The sequence below is a fragment of the Vigna umbellata genome, chromosome 1, assembly GCF_029865625.1.
Source record: "Vigna umbellata cultivar VRB3 chromosome 1, Vumbellata_1.0, whole genome shotgun sequence".
Taxonomy (NCBI): domain Eukaryota; kingdom Viridiplantae; phylum Streptophyta; class Magnoliopsida; order Fabales; family Fabaceae; genus Vigna; species Vigna umbellata.
In genome coordinates, this window is record NC_142165.1 from 23,216,033 (window position 1) to 23,226,649 (window position 10,617).

The 10,617-nt window shown below is 29.0% G+C and overlaps 1 protein-coding gene across 1 annotated transcript; it reads right to left on the minus strand.

Moving 5' to 3' along the window:
- Window positions 1-827: 827 nt before the first annotated feature.
- Window positions 828-3,837, minus strand: LOC124824264 (Zinc finger protein 622). Its single transcript, XM_047296677.2, has 5 exons — window positions 3,552-3,837; window positions 2,004-2,594; window positions 1,739-1,908; window positions 1,409-1,624; window positions 828-1,315 (listed from the first exon to the last, which is right to left on the minus strand). Exons 1-5 carry the CDS (start codon window positions 3,834-3,836, stop codon window positions 1,156-1,158), a joined length of 1,422 nt encoding a protein of 473 aa, XP_047152633.2. The 5' UTR covers window position 3,837; the 3' UTR covers window positions 828-1,155.
- Window positions 3,838-10,617: the final 6,780 nt, after the last annotated feature.

Consider the following 10,617-nt stretch of genomic DNA (forward strand, 5'->3'; position numbering starts at 1 on the left):
AAAAATATATAAAATATATATAAATTAAATTAAATATAAATTAAAATTTAATTTGACAAAATATAAATTAATTTTAATTTTAATTAAATTTAATTTAATAAAGTATAAATTATTTTTTTAAATTTTTTGTAAATAATTGATATTTATAAATAAGAATAGTATAATATTTATATTCGATCCTATTTAAATATATGTAATAAATACATGTGAGAACCAACGAACTAACAGTTGCAAATGATATTTTGTCATTATTATTCACATGTTGAAAGTTTTAAATGGCTTTCTTGTATAATATTTACACACCAAATGTAATAAATAACAAATTCTAATATAACCAATGCAAATATTTCTAAATTTTGGTGTGTGTTTTAAAAGGACGAACTAAATTATTTTGGTAAAAATGATTTTTCAGGTAGCACTCAATGAAAAATTGTTTATTACACTAGCATTATTGATTGTTACGTAATTAGATAATAGCAGTTAATTGACCACAGAATATTTATGTTACTACTAAAAGAAAATTAAAGTAATCAAGGAAACTTCTTCAGCTATGTGACCGAGCAATTTCTCATTCTTTAACTACAATTAATTGGTTTCAAAGTATAGCATCACAGGTGAAAAAAAATACTCATCTTAAAGCAAACCCGGTAACATTTTCATTTCATATTTTGGAATCCAAACAATCATTTCTCTTCCTATTTGAAATCCATATGGTTTGATGTCATAAATCACAACTTATATTTTGGAAAAACGAAACCAAATACATAAATGCTTTATGAAAATGAAACACTATCTAAATTATTCTCAAAGCCTAAAACAAGAAAAAGAGAAGTAAACAACCATCAAAATTGAAAATTGCAACTCCAACAGGAATACCACTCAATATGGTCCTATTGTTTTCATGGCTACAAATATCACCAATAAACTGTTTCCTTGAAATGATATTATAACCCCCAAACTAAAAATAACACCAATTAAAGGTGTCCTTATGGTCCAGATGTTGATGAAAACATCAACAAAAAAAACATGTAGAGTAGCTCCTGTTTCTCTTTAGAAGACATCAAATCACTCTAGTTTCTTTGGATTCGTTGTGGATGATTCATGAGATCAATAAATTTAAAACTGCTTCAGAAAGAAAACTGGTAGCAATGGCTCCTAATATGGGACATTATTTGGCAGGTTTCGGATAACATTACTCTTCATTGCTATCTTGGAACGCATATTCTCCACACCTGACCTATTCATTTCCTTCAGCACTTTCATCCTCACAATTTGCTCCCTTGATTGGACAGTGGTCAAACCCATGCTCCTGTACCTGAAATTAAAGACAAAAAGAATCGCTCATCATCATCTGACTACGATTTGCTTGAATCACAAAGAAATAGATCACAATGTTTGGAAGGTGAACCTTGAAGCCAACGCAGCAGTAATGGCCATACTATTTGCTGGTGATGGTCGGGGTTTCTGACGATAGTAACGCAAAAATTCACGAGAACCAAGTGTTCTGGTTGATATTCTATCACCAGATTTCCTGGTGATTACGAGCTCAGACCCACCAACAAGTTCTACATTGTTAGCTGTTTCACCAGATACAATGAGCTGCTTGCCCTGATCATCCACATAACTGAACCAAAAAAAAATATACATTGGAGATTGAAGTATAAGCCTTGCCATATTTATAGAGATAGTTTACAAAGAACAGTGAGATTGAAATGAAAGCAGCTGGAACTGTACTAACCTACTGCTGTAGTCATAGAACTCTTCTAACTCTACCTCTTCCTCATCATCACCATCACCAAAGTGCACTTTACAATGGCTTTTTGCTGCCATATGTTTCCTGACTGCTTCTAAGCTGCTGAAAGGATAACATCGATCATTGCAGTACAGACACTCGTAGTCCCTTTTGACCTAGAAAATGAAAAGAAGAAATTACGACCAAACCCAAACCAAACTTTTTTTTTTTGTTGATATGTGTGTGCTGTAGGGGTAGAACAGAAATATACCCTAAGGCCAAGATATGTGAGGAGGCCTTTTGGATCCTTCAAATACTCAACATCTGGAATGAAGAATCCGTGATGCTTGTGCATGTGAACCATGCAGTCTTCAATTGTTTTGTGCTTTTGATCACACATAAAGCAACATGAGGGATCTAACTCAAAGTCATCCTCATCATTGTCATCTTCATCTTCATCCATATCAACATTTTCACCTTGCTCATTCACATTCAAACCAGTCAAGGACTTTGCAGCCCCATCAACCAAATCATCTTCAGGATCAACCTCCTCCCATTCATCTTCACTTTCTTCATTTTCAGAGTTATCTACCTCTCTTCTAGGAGGAGGTCTATTCACAACACGTTGTGGAAGTGGCTTAATTATTGCCTTCTCATCTGCATCACTAGCTCCTTCAGAGGCCCGCATCATATGACCACGTGATTTAAGGTGCTCAGCATGAGCTTTAGAACTTTTATAATCCTTTCCACAAAGACCGCAGGTATACAGCATTGGGGTCTCACTCACTTTATTCTTCTCTTGAGCAATCACAGATTGCCTAGCCAGAAATAGTGCTTCTGTCACCCCAGGAACACCAGCCACCTATATGTATTAAAAAATTTAATTTCAATTTAACATTTTTAAGGAAACAAACCAAGCTCTTCCTGGTAAATTGAATATTCACCAAATCCTCCCCCTCACTTATTGGAGGGTTATATATAGTTAAGGTAAGATATACTTTATATAAGTATATCTTAGTCAAACAACAATCACATAGATGGTTAAATTTATTTTAATTCGTTTCAATCTTAATCACCCATTTCAATTACATGGTTGAAATTTGCTTCCTCACACTCATCTCTTTTTCAAGTGATCATATGACTATTAAATAACTCCTTAATCCTAATAATCTGAGATAAATTTACTCCTCTAACTTGACATCTCATATATGTGTGTGTATGTCTCCGTTTGCAATATACCCTAATCTGCTATATATTTGCAAGCTTGACAACGCTATTCATATAATTTGGTAAACTTCTCCAAGAACCTAAACTCAATCAACCTAAGCACTAAACTATCAGTTTTCTCACCTAACTTCTCCCAATAAAGAATTACATAAGTTGATTTTAACTTACAAGAAAAATAAACTAATTTTACTTTCTTATTTTCTTCTCATAAGTGCTCCAGCATATTATCCAAACAGAGTCTAAAACACCCTCATAAACACACCACAACAATTGCTCCATGAAATGTTCTAAACACAACTGATTCGAAGCAGCTTTACCCAAGCCAACCCTCACCGAAAACACATTCCATATTACAACACAACCCACACAAAACAAAATTTACGAAATAATAAAAAATAAATGAATAAATAAATAAACAAATAAATAACACAACCCACGACACATCTCTCCAAAGAATTCAGGCAGTAAAATAACAACCCTAACAGAGAAAACCTTATTTCATTGCATATTCTCAAAGCTTTCAATCTTTCTGGATTGAAACATACAAATAAAGAAAGAAATCGATTATGAAAGTTGAGAAGAAGAACAGAACCTTGCGTTTGAGATTGTAGCGGTGCCACTCGGACTTGTAATGGAGCTTTTGCTCAGTGTCATCTTTGAATTCCGTGTTGCAAGCGTTGCACGTTAACCCTGGCATGCTTCGGAGATGTTCACAGTGTTTTTTTGTTTCGATTTTTTTGATGAAACTGAAAAGGCGAAAGCAGAAACAGAGTGTATATATATGTATACACACACACACACACGCGTGAGCAAGAGGATTGAGGAACGGTCGGCGAAACGAAGATGAAGAAGGTTTTGCTCTCAGCGCTTGCGTCATTCGTTTAGGACCCGTTTAACATTCTTATTGAGTCTTTTCTTTTAGGCTTTTTCTTTATGCACATCCACAATTTCTTTGTGCACCCCAATAGTAAAAAGTGACTTCCGAATTAACTGTTTTGAAATTTTTTCATAAGCTTTTTAAAATTTTCAAATTATGTTTTCCCGAATGAGAATTCTGAAAATTGGATTTTTGGAAAACATAAAATGTATTGCAGAACAAACTTTCAGAATAAGTTCTGTAAAATAAATTTTCGAAACACATTAAATGCATTTTAAAAAGAGCTTTCCAGAATGGATTTTTTTTCCCACTTGTTCTCTCTGTCTTTCTTCTTCATGTGGCAACAATGGTGGTTTGGTGTAGTAAGTGTATCTTTTTAATCTTTTCTGCTTGCGGGTGTAGGAACAAAAGCCTCTTTTTTGTTTTGGGCTTTTCATCTGTGCACCTCCCAATATGTGTGAATGACCAAATAGTCCTACTGCATTTATGGCTAAATAAATTATTCCCTTCAAAATATTTCAAAAACATCAAATTTAACTTTATCATAAACTTCAAATACTAATTTATTCTATATTTTTTGTTGAATTTATTTAAATTAGTCATAATATTATTATTTTTCAATTTTATTATCATCGTCTAAATAATTAACGGTCATGAATAATGTCTACCACATACAATTTATGATTTTTTTATTTTATTTGTAATTTTTAAAATTTTTAACTTTAAAAAATATTTATATGTCAAATCAACGTTGTATCACGTGTTTATATGAACAATGAAAAATTATGTGAGCTTATCACCAACATGTTGAGACTTATTTGAATAATTGGAGTTGAAATCAATCCTTAGTATGGATAATGCTACATAAAAAACTTTCTATAATTTCTAGAACATAATTTCTAAAATAGATTTTTCGAAATAGAACTTTTAAAATAAAGATTTCTAGTTATATAACTACAAGAGTACTCAAAAATAAAAATTTTAAAACAAACTTTTCAAAATATAATAAATATTGAGTTAAGTTTACATATTACTTTTTAACATAGTATCATAATTCTAAGTTAAAGTCTATTCTAATGAAACTTTTTGTTTGTTAGGTCTATTGTTTTACTTGATATTGGACCACCATCTATTAATATCAAGTCTTATACTTGAAATATATTTGTCTTAATGTGAGGAAAGTGTGTTGAAGATCCAACATTAACAAAAAATAAAATAATTTCATAATATATAAATAAGTACAAACTTTATCTTACAGATTATTTTTGTAGAATTGAGTAAATTTAAACCCATTTATTAACAAAATATATAAGATATATTATAAAATGAGTTTTTTTGGAAGGAGCCTTCCATAACAAGTTTGGGAGTTACTCCTTCCACCACCACCACACACCTTCTCATTTCTTTTTCACCCCTCAGTTTAAACAGATGACGGATGTGAATATGCATTTGTTTCTTAAACCGTAATTGAATACAAGAGTTTTACTCTTTTGTTGTGTAAGATCTTTTCCCCATATAGATAAATCTACACTCAGTTGAGCCGATAGTTTCATGATGCAGTCAACTCAATCAAGCTATTCAAACCTTTTTTATTTATGGATTTTTTGATTAAGAGCTTCGGGAGTCTGATAACTTCTAAGTTTCCATTATCTTTTCTAATTATTTGATGATATTTTCTATACCATTTTATGGCTAATAGCAAACTTGTAAGTTTTGACTAGGAAATAAAGTATTTGGCTAACTGAAAAATCTTGTGAATTGATGATTTCTTCTGCAAGTTGGGAATTGTTGTGTCACTGCTGCAGTTCTCATTGCAAATATGTTGTTTGATGATCTTCAACATGTGGTTCTGTGGAGTTTCCATGTGAATGCTCCTTCAATGGAGAGAGCGAAAGAGAGATTGTTGAGGAAAAATGGAAGTACTCCATAAGTGAATTAGAAAGAGATATAAAGGAAGACAAATATATCATGTTAGGTTATGCCTATACACGTTACAATAAGATAATGGAGGAGGTTTAGGATATTTTTGGAATAAAAAAAAATAATGGGAAGATGTAGGGAACATTTGGGGTGATGAAGGGAGTAACACCCAACAAGTTTTCCTGAACAAATGAAATGAGATTCAACATGAACTTTTTTAAAACACCCGAAAAATAAAGCTTTACGGGCCAGAAGCCGAAATCAAACATAAATAAAGGTTTTCTTTTGCAGCCCCTTTCCAAACTATCCTTCATTAAAAATATAATAAAAATTTTCTCTACCTCCTTATTTTTAATATTTTTCATATTAGATTTCTGATGATATTTCCAGATTTAGAAAACACCTTTTGGAATATCCATTTTTGAATATAAGAAAGAAATTTTCAGAGTTAATATTTCAGAACGTATTTCGAGATCTGAAAATGTCTTTCAAAACACTTATTTTGATTTTTTTTTATATTTCAAAATACTCAATACAAAATATAAAAAACATTCTGAAACCTTTTGGAATATTTCTAGATGACTATTTTGGAAGGTATTTTCGGATCCAAAATGTCTTATGGAATAGTTATTCAAGAATATAGAAAAAAATTACAGAATGAGTGTTCCAAAATGTTTTCCCAGATTTGAAATGTCTTCCAAACATCTATTCTATAAATGTTTTTTCTTATTTAAAAGTATATTTCTGAGTTCGAAATGTATTTTTGAATCAAAAATATATTTTAGAACAATTATTCCAAAATACAAAAGAAAATCCAAAAGAGGATGTTCCAAAAGCTATTTATCTTCCGGAGCGTATAAAACATAAATCTTTGATGTAACAGTGAATCCTGAATTCTTACACCCCATTTTCACATTCCTATTATTACAACATTTTTAATGGTTTTCAAATGTCAATGAGAATCTAGTAAGCAAAAATGCCATGCAACACGAAGAAAGAGATAGATGGAGGATAGAAAAAAGTTAGTTTTGTTAGAAAGTAATAAAGTACTTTTAAAATCTAAATATGGAGTGTTATAAGTTTTGTTGGTTAAACTTTTTTTTTTGTTTATCTACCCAAAAAGTTAATAAAATTAGTTAATTTTAAAAAAAAAATTATGGGTCAAATTGGGTATGCTACTATTTCTGAATTAACACATTTATACGTAAGGATAAAAATATTTTAAAAAATTTTGGTAGTAAAATTCGATTACAGGAGACTGAAGTGAAGGTCTAAAAACGGGTCTATGAAATGCCTATTTTTTCTTCAATTTCTAAAACTGCAAATGCTTTTCTTTGAGGTGATTAGAATATTATTAAAGCGATACTTACCGAAATAGAAGAAAAAGTGTGTTCGTGGTGTGGCCGTAGCTTTCAACACGTGAAAACGACACTCACAGATTAGATAACAAAGTAACAAGTTCCATGTCCATAGTAAATTAAAATATAAAAGAAACTAAAAAGGTAGAAAAGTGAGAAAGAGATATGTTAGCTTTATGAACAAAGATAGATACAAACACCAATCAGAACCTAACCATATAAAGTATTGATATCACTTAATAAATTAATGAATCTTTCATCTTTATATATTGTTTTGCTTTTTTATTTCTATTTACTGTGGGATTTAAACTTACACTTAGATTCTCAACAAGAAACTCCCAGAAAAAATAACTGAATAATAAATTTTAAACCTAATTGGATTTCATAAAATAAGATATAAAAATAGAAAAAAGAAAAGAAAAGATGCATAGAAGAAGAGGTTTAGCATTGACCATTGAAACCGTAGTATGAAACTCTCCCCCACACACAAATGATGAATTTGGATACGCATCTATAAGTATAAGTCGTGTGGTTCATATAGAAACAAGAAAATTCAGAAGACTCTTTAGGGACTGAAATTTCTGGTTTCAACACCCCTTTGGTTTGGTTTTCACATGCAAATTTTTAGTACATATATATATATATACACACACACAAGTCTTTGGGTCATTATCTTTTGCATGATAATTGATATTTTATAATGATTTCTAGGGTTTGAGGAGAGGTAGGCTAGAAAATATTGATCACCATGAGTTCCCACTAAGAGAGCAAAAGGCCAAGTGAAAGAGGAATGAGCAAATGATGAAGGCACTTTTGTATGGCTTTAGTGGGATTTTAGGCTTTAGTGGGTTTTTGTGGATATTGTGATAGAAATTATGAGTCCCATGACTCTCTCTCACACACATATTGACACCACCAAACCAACATGCCTAAGATTTAGATTCTTGTGTGATATAAAAAGTGACATTTTCACAAGCAAAACGGTCCACGCCTTTATGGTGTTGGATCTGTTTGTGTGCAATCCTAATAGTATGTATGTGACAACCTCACATGTCACTTACACCACACATCCACGACACCCCTATCCTTTCTCTTTCCTATTTTATGGACCCTTCTCTTCTTCCAACCAAATTTCTACAACAACGTTAAATCAAATTTGGTAGATTGTTTATTAAGGATGTTATCTTATTTTTGGTTTCTGATTGTCTAAATGAATTTATGAAAGACAAAATATATTTATGAACTATACACAAATAATCAGACACATAATTTATTAATATCACTTTCAAAGATACAACTTTATTGTAAAATGTTCAAGTTTTTCATCTTTAATTAATGTACGACTTATCCTTACTTTAATTTCTAACAATTTCTTTCTAAATGGTGAGTTTTTTTTTCTATTGATACACTCTGTCTTAAATACAAGCATTACGACTACGAGTACTACAATAGTGAAATTTTGAATAGGAGATAGAAGAAGTAGTATGATGGGGAAGTTTGAGATAATGCAAGAGAAGATGAGAGTAATTGAAAGCACATAAAATGTTTTTTCACTTTGTGAAAATAGTTATTTGTCTCGTGTTTAGTGCTTTTCCATCTTGTGACTACTCACTCACGAACTTCACAACTCTTCTTCTACTTTTGGGTTTTCCTCTCTCTCAAACTCCTACCCTTCTCGTGATTCTCCCTACCAACTTTTCTTTTTCTTTCACTTTTTTTTTCTTCATAAAATACTTTAATTTTTAATTCTCTTAAATAATAATATTTCACTTTTTATTTTTAAAAATCTTATTTTTATAGATACGGATGGGAGATCTATATCCATAATAGAATAGTTAACAGATGAGTTTGATTCAATTTTTATTAGATAAAATATGATTCAACTTTTAATGGATTAAAATTGGTTAATAAAAATAAAATTTATTCAATCCATGTAGTTTCTTACATATACTCATAAACAAATAAAAAATATTGTAATTGAGTTTTAAATGTAACAATTTTTTTTTCATAGAGTTTCATGCAGCTTCAATTTTGGAAATTAATATCTTGAGCTATTTGGTCTACACCCAGAATAAGTTTATCCCAACTTAACACATATTTTTCAAAGTAAAATTTGTTGTAAAAAAAATAAAATATAAACACACATGAACCTTAAAATATCTAGGGGTGGGCAAACTGCACTATTTGCACTGCACTATAAATCTATTACAATTAACTATAAAATAGTTTAAAAAAACTGAACTGCACTACAATGCACCTTTTTCTAATAAATAAATGTGGTTTTGCACTAGTACAACTGTCAATGGCTAATCATCGATAGAGTTAAAAGAATTAGTTCAATTTGATTTTTTTTTAATAATTACAAACAAATAAATTAATATTCAATAACATCAGACCATTTAAAAAAATTAAATTATAAATCTATATAATTAGAATTAGTAAATAATTATAATAAAAAATTTTAAAAAATTAATGAAATATTATTGGTACTATTTTATCATATTATTAAAATTAAATTAATAACTATAATTATTTATCATTACTATTTATTATTAATTTAAAAATATAAAATGTCTAAAATTTGATTCTCATATTAAATATAGTTTAATTTAATAATATAAATTTGTTTATATATTATTTTATATAGATTAAAAACTTAATCTCTAAAAAATATTTCTGTTTATCTCGCGTTATTTGAAATATTTTTATTTTGACAATTATCTAGTTTAATATAAAAACTCTCATCTTTCTTCTCTTCTCACCTTTTTCTGAATTCTCATATATATATATATATATATATAATATTATATTTTATAATTATTTACATAAGTACTTTTATCTTTTTATTTTTACAATTATAGTTAATTTTATTAAGTTATAAAAATAATTACCAGTTTTTGAAATATAATTACAATATAATAAAATTTAGTTTTTTTTAAAATATATAATTATTTTAGTATAAATTTAATAATATCATTTTATTTTAATAATTATTATAATAATAGTTAACTTTTTAAGAGACTTGAAAAAAAACATTTATTTATTTATCTATATATATATATATATATATATATATATATATATATATATATATATATATATATATATATATATATATATATATATATATACACACCTGTGCCTTTATTTCTTATGTTTGTGTTGTTGGAAATAGAAGAAGAGCAAAACAATTAAACAAGCAAAAGTAAAATAAAGTACATAGTTTGAAGTAGTTAACTAAACTGTTAATAAAAGAAGTTCAGATTTTTTAAACTGAACTACAAATAAGTATAATTCAGTTTTTATAAAAAGTAGTTTAGTTTTTATAGTGCAAAATAGTATAGATAATCCATAGTTTAGTATAATTTAGTTAATCATGCCCAGCCCTAAAAATATCTAATAGCACATAAATTATCCAATACCAGAAAAACAAAATCCAAATTAAAGGAAATGAAGCAAGGATATTTTGGTGATCATATAGGCAATTAAACTAAATGTTAGGT